The sequence below is a fragment of the Mesoplodon densirostris genome, chromosome X, assembly GCF_025265405.1.
Source record: "Mesoplodon densirostris isolate mMesDen1 chromosome X, mMesDen1 primary haplotype, whole genome shotgun sequence".
NCBI classification, from domain to species: domain Eukaryota; kingdom Metazoa; phylum Chordata; class Mammalia; order Artiodactyla; family Ziphiidae; genus Mesoplodon; species Mesoplodon densirostris.
In genome coordinates, this window is record NC_082681.1 from 80,096,670 (window position 1) to 80,118,616 (window position 21,947).

The 21,947-nt window shown below is 38.6% G+C and overlaps 1 protein-coding gene across 9 annotated transcripts in view; it reads right to left on the reverse strand.

Annotated features, from left to right (window-relative positions):
* EDA (ectodysplasin A) overlaps nt 1-21,947 on the reverse strand; it is a 403,721-nt gene that overhangs the window by 272,135 nt on the left and 109,639 nt on the right. Inside the window, exon 2 of one of the 9 annotated variants that reach the window (XM_060087150.1) lies at nt 10,401-10,465. The exons of the other annotated variants lie outside the window; for them this stretch is intronic. Within the exon in view, the coding sequence (XP_059943133.1) occupies nt 10,445-10,465 (21 nt within the window). The 3' untranslated portion in view covers nt 10,401-10,444. Of the gene's footprint in view, nt 1-10,400; nt 10,466-21,947 lie in introns of those variants that run through there. 9 annotated transcript variants of the gene reach the window in all.

Here is a 21,947-nt window from a genome sequence, read left to right on the forward strand (position 1 = left end):
AACTCAATGGATGGGCTCAACAGCAGAAGGGAGAAAACAGAGGAAGAATCACTGCCTTGAAAATAGAACAATAAAATGGGCACAAGTTTAAGCAGAGTATGGTACATCCATATAGGAAATACTACTCAACAATAAAAAGGAACAAACTATTGATATAGGCAACAACTTGGATGTATATCAAGAGTATTATGCTCCGTGAAAAAAAAGTCAATCTCAAAAGGTTACATTCTGTATGTTTTCTTTTATATAATATTATTAAAATGACAAAGTTTTAGAGATGGAAAACAGATTAGCGGTTGCCAGGGGTTAAGGATGGTGATGGATGGGAGGGGTGACTTTGACTTCAAAGGGGTAGGTAGCAAGAGGGAGATCTTTGTGGTGATGGAATAGTGCTATATCTTGATTGGTTATACAAGTCTTCACATGTGGTAAAATGACATAGAGCTATATACACACACTGTACTCATGTCAGTCTCCTGGTTTTGATACTCCACTCTAGTTATGTAAAATGTAACCATCGGGGAAAACTGGATGAAGGGAAAGATCAGACTTCTTTATTATTTTTGCAACTTCGTGTGAACTTTTAAAAATATTTTAATAATTTATATTGAAATTTATATTAAATTTTATATTAATTTAAAATATATTACATTGAAATTTATATTAAATTATGTCATTAACAATAAATTATTATTTTAACACAAAATGTTTAAAAAAGAAAAAATAAAATCTACATTGGAAGCAACTAGAAGCATAATTCAACAAACTTGAATGATGCTTATGAATGATGGGTAAGATCCTGCAGGCTACAGAGACATCCTAAAGTGGGAAAACAGAAGTATTATACTTCAGTCATCCAGACTACACAGTACTGAGTTTTTGGCTACCAAAGAGAAGTATTATTGAGGTTTACACTAATTCAACTACAGGTTATTCACCACTAGAGAATGGTCATTTTCAAATTAGGAAACATTGTCTTTTGGATAACAAGGTAGATAGAACAATCCTGGTACAAGGTAGGCTATCAAATATATTTGTGGAATGGATGAATGGGCAATCCACTTTCCTTCTTATCTATGTCACTGTTGTTACAACTCTCACAACCTTTAAAAACTTCTTTTGAGGAGGGGTCCAAAGGGAGAGCAGAATTTTGGCTGTTTGGAGATAAATGATTGCTCCTCTCCTTAGGGTAGAGTGCTAGAATTTTGTTTCCTCCAGAACTGAAATGGTTAAAAACCATTGTTCTAAAGCACCGATTTTTAACTGTTACGTGGTACCATGCCTATGACAATTTGATTTGGGGATCTTATCCAAATCATTTTATGTTAAAGTGACTTCAAATTAATTTTGGTTTGGGAATTTCATGCTAACCATTGATACGATTATAAATACCTTGGGATGCTACTCTAGATGACAAGATGTCAGAGTGATTGAGATGCCATCCAGAGAATGTTATTCCTTGGAAAAACACAATGACCTCAGCTCCAGCCATTTACAACAGAGTCCCTTCATTAAAATACAGGAGAAGAGATTATCTGATAAAGGTTTTATTTGGGTAGCATCCATAAAGAAAGGTAAGGGGGAAAAAAGCAGGAAGTATTTTTCAAAAATACAACAAAAACAAAGAAAAACTAACAGCTTTTTTTGGTGTCCTCTTATCATGCAATTAATACCTTAATAGGGAAGGTTCTCAAGAGTAAGGAATGAATAGGGGTGGTAGTGGTGGAAGAAAGTTAAAATAAAGAAGGATAAGCAGAGACCTATTAATAGGGCTCAATTCTAGACCAAGGTAGTGGCAGAGAGGAATGACAAGGAGGGATATAAACTTTCTTTTGGTCTAATCTCATTATCCCCTTCTCAGTTCAAAAAATGTCCCTTATGCCCACCTCTCCCTTTCTGACTAGCTGCTAGTTGCTTGTCCCTATTATATTTATGAATACTTAATCAAGATTTATCATAGCAGATAAATATTAGTCTGGTTTTCTAAAGGAAAGTTCGAGGCAGTTGAGAGATAAAATGCAATTAAACTCTAAAGCCTCGAATCTCATTTGTTTATTTTAAATCTTACATCTGATACTTACTCATCGTCATATATTTTTTTTTAGTCAGAGGGCACTGACGCTAACTAATGCATCAGACAGAGAACTCCTAACCATGCTGCTCTGGGGAAACTGGCGTAACATTCCTCAAATACCAGGGGCTGGACTCAGTGCTGACAAGCGCTATACTGAGTGAAAGCCTCTCTAGTGCTAGGTTCAAAGATAACACATCAAGGCACTAATTGTTTTTATTCAGTAAGTAAGGCTATTAATAATTTACTTTCATTATACTGCCAAAGTTGAGGTCACATAGGGAGCAGTTGCAGCATTCTGTAGGCATAATTCAGAGCTTTGCATTCAATCTAGACACTTCAGTTGGATTGTCATATTTTCAAACTGATAAACCTGATGATCTTTAGAGAGCATACCACTTGCTCCTTTCAGAAAACATTTTTCATTCACCAGTAAACATCTCAATAAAAAAATCTGAATGCCCACCAAATGTATATTCCTATGATAGATACTTAGACAAAATCAAAAAAAAAAAAATAAGGTGGTTGGGGGAACAAATGTCTCTCCTTCTGAAAGGTGTCTAAAATGGATATATTGACATGGTCACATGCAAAGCAGGGAAACTATTAAAGCCCAAGGGCTTCTAGGAAATCTCCCTCACTCTCGTTGATGCCTGGATGCCCTGCCTATTTCTAGAAAATATGTTCATGCCTTAAATGCACTCTTGTAAGGGCATCAGGAATTGTATTCTACCAGTCATCTTTGTGACTCATACCCTTTGTCATGAGTTCCAAAGAGCACCAAAACAAACACTTTCGGGCTTCCCTGGTGGCGCAGTGGTTGAGAGTCCGACTGCCGATGAAGGGGACACGGGTTCGTGCCCTGGTCTGGGAAGATCCCACATGCCGCAGAGCGGCTAGGCCCGTGAGCCATGGCCACTGAGCCTGCGCGTCCAGAGCCTGTGCTCCGCAACGGGAGAGGCCACAGCAGTGAGAGGCCAGCGTACAGAAAAAAAAAAAAAAACACAAAACAAAAAAAACACTTTCTACCAAAGCCCAATTCAGAGCCATAAGATGCTAGAGTCACAGCTTTATTTTCCATAGACCACAGCTAACCCAAAATCATTTCTATTTTTCTGGGCACAAGGTGATATGCAGGTACCTCTAGCTAATGATAAAAGTAGCTTCTTTTTCCCAAACTACCTATGCAAAGAAATAAACACTTTCCCTTCCCAACAGCATGAAGAATACAATCTTACCTACCAACATTTGAAAGGCCAAGAGTTTTAGCTATTGACCTTACTGAGTTCTAATGATATCAATTTTTATTAATTTCACCCTTCAGCAAAGTGTAAAGGGAAATCACCTTTCCTCTTCCTCCTCCATCATTTCCACCCAGTCAGGTTGCTTAATACATGTGCTGATTAGTCACTGATTATCCATCATCTTAAAAACTAATTTGAAAAGTAGATTTGTGGGGGCTTCCCTGGTGGCGCAGTGGTTGAGAGTCCACCTGCCGATGCAGGGGACACAGGTTCGTGCCCTGGTCTGGGAAGATCCCACATGCTGTGGAGAGGCTGGGCTCGTAAGCCATGGCCGCTGAGCCTGCGCAGCAGGAGAGGCCACAGCAGTGAGAGGGCCGCGTACCGCAAAAAAAAAAAAAAAAAAAAAAAAAAAGATTTGTGGGCTTCCCTGGTGGCGCAGTGGTTGAAAGTCCACCTGCCGATGCAGGGGACACGGTTTCGTGCCCTGGTCCGGGAAGATCCCACATCCCACATGCTGCGGAGCGGCTGGGCCCGTGAGCCATGGCCGCTGAGCCTGCGCATCCAGAGCCTGTGCTCCGCAACGGGAGAGGCTCGCGTACCGCAAAAAAAAAAAAAAAAAGAAAAAAAAAGAAAGAAAGAAAGAAAACTAGATTTGGAAAAACATCATTTCTGTTTGGAGGTAGACTGGGGTGCTCATGAACCCTGGGCTATCCACAGTCCACACATCTGACTTATGCACACAGTGTACCAGCTTTATTCAGCCAGCTGGAGACACAGATTTCACGCTGAGGAGTGCAGTGCTTCCTACAGGAACAATGCCCCTGTGGATAGTCAATAAATCTTTATTAAAAGCCTTCCTCACAGAGGGGAAAAGGGAGAGACAAGTGAACAAAGGGAGGGCTGGTTGGAAGTTTCTGTGACTGTTTTAGGAGGGAAGACTTATCGCAGACAAAAGGGAATGTCTGCAACCTTTCCAGCAGAGGGGAGTGGGGACTGAGAGAAGGAGTGATAAGTCATTTTGGAATAAAGCAGATTAGGCAGTCATTCCAAACCTTTGGCAACTAGATTGCTATTCACCAAAAATTCACAACCTCCTGTTTGTAAAGCATTATTACATTTCCCTGTTGCCACTAAGAGCATCTGTTTTTTTTTTAAAAAAAATTAAGGGTCACGGGTTACATACTAAATATACATACTGATAACCTCACCTTTCTAGGTAACTTACCCAGCACCTTCAACTACCCAGAATTACCCAATAACATAGAAGACAGCCAAAAATATACATTCTAAGGATAATCAAGCATTAAGACTTAACGTTCTTCACTCATAAAAACATAGCATAGTATAACATTAGGATTCGGTTTTCATAAGAGGATTCCCTATTCCTCATTCAATGTATAGTCACTCTTAAAGTTGTATCTAAAAGCAACAAGCATATTTATCTGGTTTCCAGAGGTAAAAATGACTAGGAGTAGGGGAGCTGCCAAATACATGAAGTAGTAACAGCTGACAGCAGTTTAAAAAAAAAAAGCAGATATGAAAATTTTAAAACATTGCAGTCTGGGGACATTTAGTGTATGGGGCAAACAGTCCTATTCATATCAAATGTCCCCACTGGAACAAGTATAGTAAAGCAAAGCCAAAAACTGAGATTCATAATGATGGAAAAGCTCTAACCTTGTCCTGATTTTGTCATCTGGTAATATTACACCAATAGCTCCAAGCAGAAAGCCTTCTTGAGGCAGTGTGATACAGTGGAGGGAAAACAAATCACTTTCTAGTTACCTAGCTTTAGAGGTATCAGTTAATCACTAAGTCTCAGATATTTTATCTGTAAAATGTGGATACATACTACTTCCCTCACAAGACTGTCATTAAGACAAAATAAGATACTGTATGTAAAGTACTTTATAAAATATAAAGTGCTAAATAAATGATAGCTTTCCATTTTCTTTGTTCTGCTTGCTCTGAAATATGACTATGAAATTCCATAGTGGTTATCTTTCCTTTTTCATAACTTTCTGTGCTTTGTAGTTTAACACATCTCTCTTCCCCTCATATTTGCAAGGGATTATGGTACCATCATTCTAGGTGGACCTGAACCCTGCACACATCTTTGATTCCTCCCTTGCCATTCATAGCTAAGCAGTGACCCTCTCCACCTTCCTAATCCCTCTTATAGCTTTCCCTTCCTTTCCATTCCCTCCAATACATCTTTGTCCAGACCCTTAGAGCTCATCTCTAACTGGTCCTCCTATATGTAGTTTCCCCCACTCATTTGAGCTTTTCTATACCTGCTCTAAATACAGCTTTCCGTATGTCATTCCCTGGATCAGAAGCTTTCACTGGCTTCCCAGTGCTCTCAGGATAAAATCCAAACTCACCAAACAGGCATCTATAAAAACCCATGGGAGGAATTTCTCACAGATCTCAAGAAAATTGTGCCTCAGGACTTCCCCAGTGGCGCAGTGGTTAAGAATCCGCCTGCCAACGCAGGGAACACGGGTTCGAGCCCTGGTCTGGGAAGATCCCTCATACCGTGGAGCAACTAAGCCCGTGCGCCACAACTACTGAGCCTGCGCTCTAGAGCCCACGAGCCACAACTACTGAAGCCCACACGCCTAGAGCCCGTGTTCTGCAACAAGAGAAGCCACTGCGATAAGAAGCCCGCGCACCACAACAAAGAGTAGCCCCTGCTCAACGCAATTAGAGAAAGCCTACACACAGCAACAAAGACCCAACGCAGCCATAAAGAAATAAATTTATTTAAAAAAAAAAAAGAAAAAGAAAATTGTGCCTCTTCTCAGAAATTGATTCGTTTTTACCACATGGACACCTAAAATCTTTTTTTTTTTCTTTTATTTTGTGGGGGGGGCTGTGTTGGGTCTTCGTTGCTGTGCACAGGCTTTCTCGCTAGTTGAGGGGAGTGGGACTACTCTGTTGGGGTGTGCCGGCTTCTTATTGCGACACCTGCAAACCTTACTTCCCTCCTTGAGCTATCTCCTTAGATACTAAGAGCCAAACTTAACAGCAAGGCTATAAAGTCCCCAGTGCTGGATACTTTGTATAAACCTTACCCTGGCCTCATTTTAGTTTCTTATATTTATTTTCCCTTCGTACTCATTTCTCTGCCAATTTGCTCATCCTGTTATTGATTAATTTCTCGGTAAACCAACTCAAATCCTTGTTAGAATCAGGCAGTGTATAAAATGATACTGTGAGACTAAAGAAAATACATGCATATGAACAGAGGTGGAAAAGAGGCTGGATAGCAAGAGAGGGAACAGGATGAGGATGAGAATGAGGATCTTCACTGATGGGAAGATCAGTATTAGTTCAATTGTAAAGAAAATAGAGAGAGCCCTTTGGGGAACACTTACTATGAGAATTTGTCATGAGCTAACATGGAAACAAATGAAGCATTTATAATAACAAATCTGTTCCTGACAACATTTCTGAAAATAGAAAGTTCTATTGCTAATCTTTTGTCTTAAGATATTTTACCAAACAAAAAAAATTAAATGAAGTCAAAGCTAAGCAGAATATTATGATGACTTACATTTGTACTGCTTTGCTGCTTACAAAGCCCTTTCACATACAGTATCTCATGGGAACCATTCCGGACTATTCTTTTCTCTGTTGTAGAAGCCATTCACACTGGTAAGCAGCTGTTGCAAACAGCATTCTCCATATCTGGGTGTTTAAAGATGTGGTATTTGCTGTAATAGAGATTCATATGGTATGTTGTTTGCCCCTCTCTTAATCCTCCTCTGCTGGCATTTTACCTTCTTCTCTAAATCACCACACTCTACTATGCCAATGTCAGTCTGATCTCTTTACCCATTCTTATGTTGAGCCTCCTTTCAGAAAGCTGATCCAACCCCCCTTCTTTCTCCCTATGCCCAGCCCCAAAAGAACACTCTCCCACTTCTTTGCACGCCTGGGCCACTCCCTCTCCAACCTCCACCTTTCCAAGAAGGCACTTGTTTTTGAAGCATTTCAGCTATGAAGACCACCCACCATGGGGCTTGCTTATTGTTCTCATTCCATACTGTAGCGCACTAACTTGTATCTTTAGATTGTAAGCTCCTCAGAGAAAGGATTTTTCTCTTTGTTTAGTGCAATCAACCTAGTGTAAAGAACTGTGTATACTTACAGACTACCACTAATGCGGTTCTTCCTGGGTTTCACTGGAATTATCCACTGAGTCATGTGACTTCACCTAGGCATCATTTTCCTTCTCCTGAATTATTTGGGGCCCTCTTCCAAATTTTTTTAAAGAAAAAAATCAGCACTTTCTGCTTCCAAGAGTGCTGTCAACTACACATTTGAATGTACATGCTTCTTCCTGCTTTATTCTATTTCTTACAGATAACAGTATCAAATTAAAAACCTTCCAAGAGGCTGCTACAAAGGTAAAACACAAAGCCATTTTCCTTCTGACTAACCTACAGATAATCTTATTCATTCCTGCTGTACAGAAAAAAATTACACTGGTTCACTTGGAATCGAGTATATTCTAGCTATCATTAGTTACAATGCTGTATAAGTGGAATGATGCTGGCTAAAAAAATAAAGTCATTGATTTCCCTAGAACAAGCAGAGGGTAAAGAAACCTTAAGATACACAGAGTTACTGAATAATAAATCCCAGTCTTCAATTAATGCAAATATTTAATTACTTGAAGTAAACTTTAAAAATCATACTGCATTCGAGGATAAACAGATCAGATGGTACATAAATTCTTGTGTGAAACCAAGAATCAGATATAATCCAAAATCCTAACCTCAGAAAATGGATTCATAAGTATCAATATGGAAAGGAAAAGATGAGATTTCTTATTTATTTATTTATTTATTTATTTATTGAACAAACTTGTCTCAAAGTTTGTACTAAAGAATTTTCTCAAAAAATATTCCCTGATTATAAATGCTGTCCCCAGATCTAAGCAACAGTAAAAAGACCCAAATGTAGGCAACAGAAGAGGGAGAAGCAAGCACACTAAGATAATCCATAAACTATGATTGTCAAACCAGTTCTTTCTTCTTTCTCTAGGAAAATCTTGTCCATGTCATCGAAGCATTTCATCCAAGACCCCTATTTCATCCAATTCATGGGCAATAGTCTTCCCTTCTATCCCACTAGAAGTTCTGTCTTATGCTCAATTATCTGGATGAATCAGAACATCTAACCCTTGCTCTTTGTGTATACAGACAAAGATGGACACCTTCTAAACTCTGTACCTGACATTTGCAAGTAGTCTTAAAGGAAAGTTCCAAAGAAGAGCATATGGTAGTAGTAGAATTGGAGGGATACAAACATCAATTATTCTAGCATCCAAAGTACATTTCTGTATTAACCGTACCTCTGAGTGATACAAAAATGAAGACAAATTGCTTGAAAATGATGACTCCATAGCCAAAAGATAAGTTCATATCTGTAGCTACATGAAGAGTATATTCCATAGAGAAACAGAGCCCATATTGAGATCTTTGCACAAAGAATGTTAAACTTCTTTTATCAATACCTGGCATTGTAAACATATCAGGACAGGTCTCAGAGATTCCACCACCAGTGCCCCTTAGTAAGGATTTCAGAAATGTGTGTCTAAACAAAATAAAATATGATATGACAGGTGAAGTCAAGATGATTAAAATTTGGATTATTAAAATGATATCTTGACTATCTACAATGGGTTTAGTATGAAAGTGCAGCTTCTGTTCACAATGCTTTGCAGTGTCCCTCCAGGCAGAATTAAATGTGTAATATTTTCTTCGTTATGAAAACATTGCTGTTAAGCAGTTAACATAGTATCTGCTGGGATGAAGTTAGAATATCTTTTCAGTTATAAAGAAAGAGGTATGGACTATAGTAAGTCTTTAATGTATACCAGATGATAATCTTTTACTTCCTAAAAGAAATACATTGGGTTAAGATGATTTAATACTGAATACTCAGGATCATACAAGCAATACTATTTTGAAAAGAGAAATTTCAGTGAAGGCTCAACCTTGGAGTTCAGCTGGCTAAACAAATGTTAACTGTGGGCTATCATACGTGACCAACCACGGTTGGTTTGCATCCCCTTTAATTACTAAATTATTTGCCGCACACCTTTAAATAGTAAAGAGACATAGCTTAACTAGTTTCCTCTAAGTCCAGCAGGATCTACCAGGACTTTCGCATGGGCTACATTCAGAAAAATGAGAAAATCAAAAGGACCAGTAGACTAACAAACACTGGGAAAGAGAAAAGGGACTAATGCTAAACACAGGTAAGAGTTCATCACTAATTGATCTTCCCTCAACCAATCCTTCCATTTCTTTGGTTTGAGTAGAAATTTTTCTTCTAATTGGCATGTTGCTAGAAATCACATTCCCAACCCATAGAAACAGAAAGTAAGAGAGCTCACCTCATGCTATGGTAAATTAGCAACTGATCACAACCTAGCAGTAAAGAGGAAAGGTTGTAAAAGCAAACCCCTCACATCTCTTCCCCAGTTGAATTCTCTTCTTCCCTCCACAAAGCAGACACAAAACCAGATATTTGTATTATAAACTAGCTGTTACTGAATCAGGGCCAGAAAAAAAAAAAACACTTGCTTGTATAGGTTTATACGGTAATGTAGTCCACTGTAGTCAATGCAACAAAGCACCGTAACTATAAAGCGTCCAGGAGGGGATGGAAAGATCTTTGTCTTTGTAATAGGATTTTACTTGAATAAAAGGAAAAATGACCGGTGAAAGTCCTAAACACAGAAATGACTAAGAAGGAGGTTACAGAATTTCATTCCCAGGGGCTCTTTATTTATTTTTAAAATTTATTTACTTATTTTATTTATTTATTTATTTTTGGCTGTGTTGGGTTTTTGTTGCTGTGCACGGGCTTTCTCTAGTTGCAGTGAGCGGGGGGCTACTCTTTGTTGTGGTGCGCGGGCTTCTCATTGCGGTGGCTTCTCTTGTTGCAGAGCACGGGCTCTAGGTGCCCGGGCTTCAGGAGTTGTGGCTCAGCGGGCTCTAAAGCACAGGCTCAGTAGTTGTGGCACACGGGCTTAGTTGCTCCACGGCACGTGGGATCTTCCCGGACCAGGGCTCGAACCCGTGTCTCCCCTGCATTGGTAGGCGGATTCTTAACCACTGCGCCAAGCGCCCTTTAAAAATAAGATATTCATCTTTCAAGAAAGGTTTAGGTAGAGTTGAGCCTAGAAGGAGGAAGATGCATGAGACCTCTCCAAACCCATGCAGTGCTATAACACTAAAAGGGGCCTAAAATAACATAAAAGAGAATAACATAAAATAAAATAACATAACATAACATAAATAAAATAAAATAAAATTTCTCCAGGCTAAAAAAAATAAAATAAAAAGGGTCTCAATTTCACTGCATTCCACAAATGGAACAAGATGAATGTGCCACTTATAATTACTAATGTGATCCATCCACAGATCCTGACTTTTGCCATTTGATGCCCACAAAGCACCACTTGGTAGTTCTTCTAATATATAAAGAATGCAATTATTAGTCTTTTGGTTGGGAATACTTGGAACAAAATGGGAGGCAGGAGGAAAAGTCCTGGTTAGTAGGAACAAATTACACATTACATATGTTATAAAGTCTTTAGAGTCACTTCTTCAAGAAAAAGATAAATTATATGAGAAAGGGTTTTTTACTTCATCCATTCTTCTGACAGAAGTGATAGCCCCTTCCCCTCCAAAAAAAAAAAAAAGACAAAGGGAGAAAGAAAGAGAGAAAGAAGGAAAAGAAAGGAAGGGAAGGGAAGGAAAAGAAAGGAAAGGGAGAAAGAAAGAAGGAAGGAAAGAAAGAAAGGAAGGAAGGAAGGAAAGAAGGAAAAGGGAGGGAGGGAGGGAGGGAGGAAGGAAGAAAACAGAAACCTCAGTGAGAGGAATAGTTTCTAAAAGGACACATAATTTAGCTTTTGAAAAACAGTGGTTTCCAGGGACTAATATCCTATTAGACCTTATGTCAACAGGGATTTATCTACATTGCTTGTACATAGTTCAGTGTTCTTAGAGAATCTAGGGATTCTTCACCTGTCTCTGGGCTTCAAGAGGTCTGTATCCGCTCCTGTCCTGCAGCCAGGAAAAGACTAATCAAGGCATAGCAGGCACCTCTGGTCCTACTTCAGAGCCACTCTAAACCTGTGTCTTTCTCTGTCCTGCCTACTCTACCCAATGACCTAGTATCCTAGGCCAGTCTTACATTCATTGATTAGCCTCCCATCCAAGTGCTGACTTATTTTAGCTTATACAACAAACTAATATGGGTACTGTTTTAAGCACTTTACAAATATCAACACATTTAATCATCAACACAACCTTATGAGGGAAGTTCTATTATCCTCATTATACAGATGATAAAAACTTAGATTTGGAGAAGGTTAATTAACTGACCCAAAGACCATGCTGCGAGTAAGCAGTGGAGCAGAGATTAGAACCCAGGCAGCTCAAGAGACCATGCTTATAACCACTATACTGTGCTATCTTCACAAAGGAGACTGTCATATGATGGTTGTTGGCTTACCAATTATCCTCGATTCCCTGCTTTTCTTTTTTTAAAATGTGCAATAATGTTAAAGCTATAATTCTTTAGAGGCAGCCATCATTACCATTCCTAACTTTGTTTACACGATGCATACTTACAACATATCACATAACAGGGCTTTTTAGCACAGCCCTTAGTAATAAAGCTTTGCACACTCTTGGGGATGGGCAGGAATAGAACTTTGCAAATCATCTTATTTCTTGTCCCTTTACTTAATCAACTCTCTTTTATAAACAGAAGGGTGTGGTTTTCATTCACAAGTATTTTTCTATTATAGGTTTAACAGGTGTTTCTCTAGATCCTATTAGCCTGAGGGCTAAAATCGAGGTATCTGGATCACACTGAAGGCAACAAGAAACATCAAGTCCTTCCCCTCAAATCCTAGAAGTCTAGGTTTTCCCATTTTCTCCTGGGCCAAGCAGGATCTCATCTGTATCTGCTAACTGCTCCCCCCAACCACAGGGGTGAGCTAAGCAACTTCCCACCTTCAGTCTCCTCCAAGGGGCTACTTCTTACACTTGCCCTCCTTACCAGCATGACAGCTGTTGCATTGACTGCTGTTAGTCTGTCAGTTCCAGGGCTTTGCCAGTCTCCTTTGGGCTTCTACTTTTCCAAATCAGTGTCTCCCCCGATAATCCTAACCACCACCCTTCTACATTTTGAGCTCCCCAGTTACTAAAACTAGAAAGAGAAGACACTCTTTTTTTTTTAAATTTAATTTAATTAATTTATTTTTTACTGCATCAGGTCTTCGTTGCTGCGCGCAAGCGTTTTCTAGTTGCGGTGAGCAGGGGCTACTCTTTGTTGTGATGCACGGGCTTCTCATTGCGGTGGCTTCTCTTGCTGTGGAGCCTGGGCTCCAGGCACGCGGGCTTCAGTAGTTGCAGCACGGGGGCTCAGTAGTTGTGGCTCACAGGATCTAGAGCACAGGCTCAATAGTTGTGGCGCACCGGCTTAGCTGATCTGCGGCATGTGGGATCTTCCCAAACCAGGGATCAAACCCGTGGCCCCTGCATTGGCAGGTGGATTCTTAACCACTGTGCCACCAGGGAATCCCTGAGAAGACAGTCTTAATTCTTTCCGTTCCTCTACCTCCATATCCAATCCAGCAGCAAGCCCTGTTGACTCTATCTTCATTCATAACCCAAATCCTTCCATTTCTCTCATTCTCCATTGTTACCACCCTAACTAGTCTCCCTGCTTCTACTTGACCTCCTACAATCCATTGTCCACTCTGCAGACAGTAATTCTGCTAAAGCACAATCTGCTCAGTTGCACTCCTCCTTAAAATCCTCCAATGGTCTCCCACTGTGCGCCGAATAAAATCCAATTTCCTTACCACGGCCTATAAGTGCCACTCTGAATGATCTGGCCTCTGCTGACATCTCACTCCACTCATGTTTTTCCTTTGGTTCCTAAGAAAGGCCACATTCTGCCTAATCTCAGGGCTTATGAACTCGTCTTTTCCTTCACCTGGAACACTCTCTCTCCTAGCTCTTTTTCTAACTAAATCCATCTCATCTATAAGTCTCAGTTTAAATGCTATCTCCTCAAAGAGGTCTTCTAACCATCCTATCATAAGTCTCCTTTCCATCATTATTATCTTTATCTTACTACCCTGTTTCTTTCCTCATATTTGCTACCATCTGACAATTTTTAAGCTATTTTTGAAATTTACTGCCCCTCCCTCCCCAGTAGAGCTGCAAGCTCTAAGAGAGTAGGGACTATTTCTTTTTATTTATTTATTTATTTATTTATTTATTTATTTATTTTTGGCTGTGTTGGGTCTTCGTTTCTGTGCGAAGGCCTTCTCTAGTTGTGGCAAGCGGGGGCCACTCTTCATTGCGGTGCGCGGGCCTCTCATTATCGCGGCCTCTCTTGTTGCGGAGCACAGGCTCCAGACGCGCAGGCTCAGTAGTTGTGGCTCACGGGCCTAGTTGCTCCACGGCATGTGGGATCTTCCCAGACCAGGGCTCGAACCCATGTCCCCTGCATTGGCAGGCAGATTCTCAACCACTGTGCCACCAGGGAAGCCCCGGGACTAATTCTATTCATCACTGTAGCTCCAGTGCCTAGACCCTCAGAGCATGTTTTTGGGAGTGAGGAAACAGCTGCCCATTGCAGTGCATGGAGGAGCCTCTGCTAGTGTTAGACCTCTTACTGAATCTTGGGCCTTCCTGAGGTCGCACTCCAGAGTGCAGTAATGAACATCAATTTCCTTCCACTTGTGGCCTCAGCAGTACCAAGTATTTCCCCTCACTCTATTTCTAGAAGTTAGGGAAATATGGTGGCTACATTTCTTCCCACCATCCAGAAGCTTGTGCCTCTATTCAACTTCTTCCTTCTGGTACCAAGAGAGGGGAGAAGAATTCCCTTTTACCTGAGAAAACCTTCTTTTCCTATCTGCATCCCCTTGCAGGAGTTAAGACTTCTCTCCTCTCACTCCAAAACACCTTTGCTTCCACTGTAAGCCAGGTTTCATATGCCCAAGACTCCAATTTGTACCCACTTTTCTGCTCTGGAAAAGAGTCCACTGGAAGTCACAGAAGATGTTTTTGTGGGCTTGAAAAAAATCAAATCATAATAGAAGTCTGTTGAAATCCACCATTTCCCTTAATAAAATTACATCCAAGTCTCCAAGAAAAGAACTATATGTAGCAAAACAGATGTTCGGGTTGGTAGGGGTGGTTAAACTTCAGAGAGTCGTAATCTCTATGTAGAAAATCTCCCTAAGTTATCAACCTTAAGACTATCTGGGTATGATATCACTAATGGAGCCGGCCAGTTTCCTTAAAAGGCCTACTTGCAACATTTCCATGGCAACCTGGAGCAAACATGACTTCTTGCTTAGTGTTTGCATAAAGGAGAGGCAGCTACAATGCAAACAATGGGAGAGAGAGAACAAGAAAAAGAGAGAGACTAGAGACAGAATGAGAGGGGAGGCAGAGAACGAAAGAGACAGAAAATGAGAGAGCACAAAAGAGACAGAATGAAAGCAAGAGAATGAGAGAAAAGATAGAATGAGGTGGGGGAAGAAAGGAAGGAGGGAGGGAGGGTGGAGGATCTTGGTTTTCGGAATTTAGCTTTTATGGCTGAACGTTTAGGGGGCAGTCAATATTTTGGAACACTGATGAGATAAGTCAACTCCATTAGGGAGGCTTTTAGTATCTTATTTGTGGGCAAGAAGAGAGCAAATGAACAAAGAATAGACTGCTTTGATGCTCCAGAGCGCAAGAGAGCCAAAGTAAAAAGATTTAGGAGCTCAAAGCCATGTATTTGGTTTTTTTTTTTTCCTTTGTGATAGTTTCGATTAAAGGTTAGTTAATGGAAGACAGGAGGCAGAATCATTAGCTGGCAAGATCACCAATCTCAAATAGTATTAACTATAAGAACTGCTGCTCTGATCTATCAGTGCAGTGGCTTCCAAACCTTTCTATCAAAGGTGCTTTCATTCTATTTTCCCCCAAAGAACACCATTTTTGAAAGGTTTAATCTCCTACAAAAATGGCATTTATTAATTAATCATTCTTTAGATTTTATCAATTGAAAACATATAGCTACCCATCAGAACTTGTGATCAGTGTGAGATAATGAGTGTTATCACGAGTTGACAGAATTCCAAGGCAAAGCACAGAAACTAGACATGTTAATTAGCATGTGAAAACTGCTCTGCAATCCCCATTCCTGCCCTTCACAGACTCCAGATGAATTCAGTGTGATCTAAACAATCCCATATAGGTCTTCAGTGAAAAAAAAAAAAAATAAGTGATGGGGAAATACATCTTACTATTTATTGAAAAATTATCCAAAAGTCCAAGTCAGAGGAAGAGGAGCTAGCTGCAGGGTTGGTGCTATCTGGACACCACTTTAGGCAGACAGAGAGGAAAAAAATATGTGCTCTAGAGTAGGCAGACCTGGGGTGGGGGGAAGGGGAGTGACTGCCAAATTCTATGACAAGAATATACCATCTTGTGCCCTTAGGCAAGTTATTAAGTTTCAAGTTTTTTATCAGAAAATGGGGATGATATCACCTACTTTAAAACACCATTATGAGAATCAGATGAGAAGTATATAAAGCTCCCAGCGACACTACTCGCCCCAACCCCTGACCCTTATTACTCTAAACCACAATATCTTTTTCCTTAGCCTCTAACATACCCTTTTCTCAAAGATAACCTGCAGGCTGGTAAAACCAATGGGTGGATACCATTCAGGAGTCCAGCTGAACTGGACCATAGTCCATAGTACTTCTCTAGTTTCTTGTGTTCTTTCACCAAAGTCTTATCTAACATGTAATCTTTAATTACCTGTTTCCCCTGTTGATCTTCTAGGTACAAAGATATGCTGGAGTATCTTTATAACATTGCCTTTAAGAGTTCATGCAGTAGAGACATGTATTAGATAGCAGTGCTCTGACCAAAGATCACAGTAATAATTCCTTACGGGAGGCACAGGGCTTCAGAGTCAGACACCCTGGGTCAGAATTCCATATCTACCCTGTTTTGCTATATAATCTTGGAAAAGATGATTCATCTTTTTGAGCCTCAGTTTCCTCTTCTGTAAAACTGGAATATAATATCTACTTCCTAATGTTTCTGTAAAGATTAAATGAGATAATACATGTAAATGGCGTAGCACAATGCCTGGCACACAGATGTTCAATAACAAGTTGTCAGTTTTATTATAGTATCACCTTGATATGATAAAGAATATTACAGTATATCACCAATGCACTGTTCTCCTGACAGAGCATATCATTCATACAAGGAAGGCTTGAGGGCTCAAAGCAGGGTACGAAGTTAACAGGAAGTATCTACTTGCTTTCTTCATCAAATATTACTGATACCACATCACTTGTGCCCAGGTAAGTAATTAAAATTCTCTGATAACACCAGAATAAGATTCTGGGAACATTATATAACAGTCTCTAAATCTGGTGTCCCATTAAATGTCTCCATCTCACGTAGCATGAAGTTTAAGTTCATTGATTCAAACCAGATGGAAATGCAATACATTTCCAAAATTAGCCACCTTAACTATTGCCAGATCTTTATAATATATAAACAGCCATGGATATTCTGCTAATGCCTGGGTACTGAACACATCCACCTAGCTAGGGTGAATTACTTTAAGACTTCATGTGAGCAGTTAATTCTATCTTTGGTTATACCTCAATTTTTTAAAATCACACAATTTGGGCTTCCCTGGTGGCGCAGTGGTTAAGAATCTGCCTCCCAATGCAGGAGACATGGGTTAGAGCCCTGGTCCGGGAAGATCCCACATGCCATGGAGCAACCAAGCCCATGTACCACAACTACTGAGCCTGCGCTCTAGAGCCTGTGCACCACAACTACTGAAGCCCACGTGCTCTAGGGCCCACATGCCACAACTACTGAGCCTGCGTGCTGTAACTACTGAAGCCCATGTGCCTAGAGCCTGTGCTCTGAAACAAGAGAAGCCAACACAATGAGAAGCCCATGCACTGCAACGAAGAGTAGTCCCCGCTCACCACAACTAGAGAAAGCCCATGTGCAGCAACAAAAACCCAATGCAGCCAAAAGAAAAAAAAAGTAAAGGAAGCTATTGTAACAAGCCCTCATCAAATATAGAATCTAACTAAATAGATATAAATTATTTTTTTAAAAAAGGAGAAGAGCCAAACAAAAACTCTAGAGTTGAAAAGTACAATAATTTGAAGTGAAAAATTCACTAGAGGGGCTCAATAATAGATTTGACTGGCAGAAGAAAGAATCAGTGAACTTGAGGAAAGAGGAGCAGATTATGCAATCCAAAGAACAGAGAGAATGAAGAAAAATGAACAAAGCCTCAGAGTAATGCAGGACTCCATTAAAAACACCAACATATCCGTAATGGAGTAACAGAAGAAGAGAGAAAAAAGGGGCAGAAAAAGTACTAGAAGAAATAATAACTGAATACTTCCCAAATTTGGTGAAAAACATTAACCTCCACACACATGAATTCAAGTTCAACTCTAAGATAAACATAAGAGATCCAAACCCAAGCAAATCATAGCAAAAATGCTGAAAGACAAAGTTAAAACGTTAAAAGCAGCAAGAGAAAAACAACTCATCACATCCAAGGGAACCCAATAAATTTAACAGCTGAAGTCCCATCAAAGACAGTGGAGGCCAAAAGACATTAGGATGATATTTTCAAAGTGATGAAAGAAAAGAAAAACTGTCAACAAAGAACCTTCTATCCAGAAAGACTATCTTTCAAAACTGAAGGTGAAATAAAGACATTCCCAGAAAACACACTGAAAGAATTCATTGCTAGCAGACCTGCCTTATAAAAAATACTAAAAGAAGTTATTCAAGATGAAAGAAAGTGACCCCTGATGGTGATCTGATCCCACAACAAAAAAACACAGAGCACTGGTAAAGGTAATTATATGATTATAAATGATAATACCGTATACATTTTTCTCCCTTAACTAATTTAATTGTATGAAACAAGATGTATATTATTCAATTGTTGGGAATATAACATATAGAAATATAATAAATTTGACAATAACAGCACCAGAAAGGTAGTCAAGAACAAGCTGTATTGAAGTAAGGAAATGACACCAGATGGTAATTTAATCTACAGGAAAAAAATGAAGAGAACCAGAATGGTAGTAGGAAGCTTAATACAACAAATTCTATAAACATATACTTGCTCTCTTTTATTTTTTCTGCTTTTTTAAACAATATAAATTATATAAGGTATAAATATAATAATGGGTTGTTGGGTTTGTAACATATATAGCTGTAGTATGTAAAATAACAATAGCACAAAAGGGGATATGGGTGAAGTGTCTATATCTCACAGGAATTAAATTAGTAAAAATGTGAACTGGATTATGATAAATTAAGATGTATATGGTAAGCTCTAGAGTAACAAATGGGAAAGTTAACTCAAAAATAGTGAAAAATTCATAAAAGTAATTAAAATGTTACACTAGAAAATATTCATTTAATGTAAAAGAAAGCATCAAAGGACAAATAGAGGGGAGAAAGAGACAAGACATACAGAAAATGAAAAGTAAAGTGATAGGTGTAAATCCAACTACACCAATAAAATTAAATATGAATGGTTTAAACAATCCACTCAAAAGTCAGAGATTGTCAGATTGTATTAAAAATAAGGTTCAAGTAAATGCTGTCTAGAGAGCGCACATATACTTTAGATTCAAAATTATAAATTAATTAAAAATAGAAGAATGGGGACTTCCCTGGTAGTGCAGTGGCTAAGAATCTGCCTGCCAGTGCAGGGGACATGGGTTTGATCACTGGTCCAGGAGGATCCCACATGCCACAGAGCAACTAAGCCCCTGCACCATAACTACTGAGCCTGCACTCTAGACCCTGTGCGCCACAACAACTGAGCCCGTGCACCGCAACTACTGAAGCCCACGTGCTCTAGGGCCCGTGTGCCACAACTATTGAGCCTGCGTGCTGCAACTACTGAAGCCCATGTGCCTAGAGCCTGTGCTCCGCAACAAGAGAAGCCACCACAACGAAGAGTAGCCCCCACTCGCCACAACTAGAGAAAGCCCGTGTGCAGCAATGAAGACCCAATACAGCCAAAAATTTTATAAATAAATAAATAAATAAAAAGCAATGAAAGTACTAACAAAAAATAAAAATAAATAAAAATAAAAGAATGGAAAAAATATATCATGCAAATAGCAACCAAAGAAAATTTAAGTGGCTATATTAATATCAAACAAAATAAACTTTAGAACAAAAAATTTACATTGCTAGAGATAAACATGGATATTACATAACAATAAAAGGGCCAATCCATCAGGAAGACATAATTATAAACCATCTGTGTACCTAAAAACAGGGCCCCTAAATACATGAAGCAAAATCTGACAGAATTAAAGGGAGAAATAGACAATTCAGCAATAATAGCCAACCTCAATACCCCATTTTCAATAATTATTAAAACAACTAGGCAGAAGATCAACAAGGATATAGAAGGATATAGAATAATTGAACAAAACTATAAACCAAATAAACCTTAACAGGCAGAATATACATTCTTCTCAAGTGTACACGGGACATCTCTAGGTTAGACTATATATTAGGCCATAAAATAAGCCTCAGTAAATTTAAAAGGACATATATCATACAAAGTATCTTCTCTGACTACAATGGAATGAAATTAGAAATCAATAGAGAAGTAAATTTGGGAAAGGCACAAATATGTGGACATTAAAAATACACTTCTTTTAACCCATGGGGCAATAAAGAAATCACAACGGAAATTACAGAATTTTGAAATGTATAAAAAGGAAAACACAGCATATCAAAACTTATGGGATGCAGCTAAAACAATGCTTAGAGGGAAATTTATAGCTGTAAGTGCCTACATTAAAAAAGATCTCAAATCAATAACTTTCTACCTTAAGACACTAGAAACAGAAGAGTAAACTAAACACAAAGCAAGCAGAAGAAAGGAAATAGTAAAAATTAGAATGGAGATTAATGAGGTAGTGAATAGAGAAAATCAAAGGAGAATAAAAAATAGAAAAAAATCAATAAAACCAAAAGTTGGTTATTTGAAAAGATCTACAAAATTGAGAAACCTTTAACTAGACTAACAATGCAAAACAAAGACAATAATCAAATTAGTAGAATCTGGAAAGAAATGGGGGACACCACTACTGACCTTATAGAAATGAAAAATAGAATTTCTAGAGATTAAAAATATATCTAAAATGAAAATACTGGATGGGACTAACAAGAGATTAGACACTGCAGGAAAAGATATATAAACTAAAAGACTAAGCAATAAAAACCATCCAAATAAAGCACAGAAAGAAAAATGACTAAAAATTAAAGAAATGAACAGATCATGGGGCTCCCAGAAGGAGATAAAGGCAGAAAAAACAATGGCCAAAAATTTACTAATTTATTAAAAATGATAAGCTTGAAAATTCAAGAAGGTCAATAAATCTCAAGCAGGCTAAAACACAAAGAGAACCACACTAACGCACCCATAATCTAAGTCCTTTAAACTAGTGATAAAGAAAAAATGCTAAAAAGCATCCAAATTAAAGGCATATTATATAGAGGAAGAAATGTAAGAATGATCACAGACATCTCATCAGAAACTACACTATTTAGAAGAAAGTAGAGTGACATCTCTAAAGAGATGAAAGAAAAATCTGTCAACCTGGAATTTTTTACCCAGTGAAACTGTCTTTCAAAATTCAGTGCTATATAAAGACTTTTTCAGGCAAACAAAAGCTGAGAGAATCCATCACCAGCAGATCTACACTATAAGAAATTTTAAATGAAGCTTTTCAGGCAAAGAAAAATGATACCAGAAGCAAACTTTGATTTATATAAAGGAATAAAGAGTGCCATAAATGGTAAATATAAAAGACCTTTTATCAGTCAAAAAAGAAAACTCCTTAAAAGATAAATGATTGTTTAAAGCAAAAATAATAACAATGCATTGCAGGGTTTATAGCACACATAGAAGTAAAATGTATGTATAACAACAATAGCACAAAGGATGGGGGGGGTAAAATAAGAGTATATATTTGTATGCTTCTTACACTATATGTGAAGTAACAATATTATTTTGAGGAAGACTGTATAAGTGCAACCATCAAAAACAAAGACATATAGCTAATAAGCCAAGAGTAGAGATAAGTGAAATCATAGAAATTCAACTCCTCCAAAAGAAGGCAGGAAGAGAAGGAAAAAAGAATTAGAGAACAGATGGAACAAAATAGAATCCAAATAGCAAAATCGTAGATTCAAACCCAAATATAGCCACAATTACAAATATAGCTAAAAATTATCTAAACATTCAAATTAAAAGCTTTATATTGTCAGATTGGGTTTTAAAAGCACAAGCAAACTATTTGCTGTCTATAAGAAACCTGCTTGAAATATAAATAGTTTACAAATGAAAGGACAAGTTCCAGTTGGAGCTCAGATGAAGTAAGCCCACTATAGCCTATCTCTCTTGTTAATACAACTAAAAATGATGGACAAAACACAAAAATTAAGTGCCTGAAGACTGAAAAGTAACCAAAAGCAGGT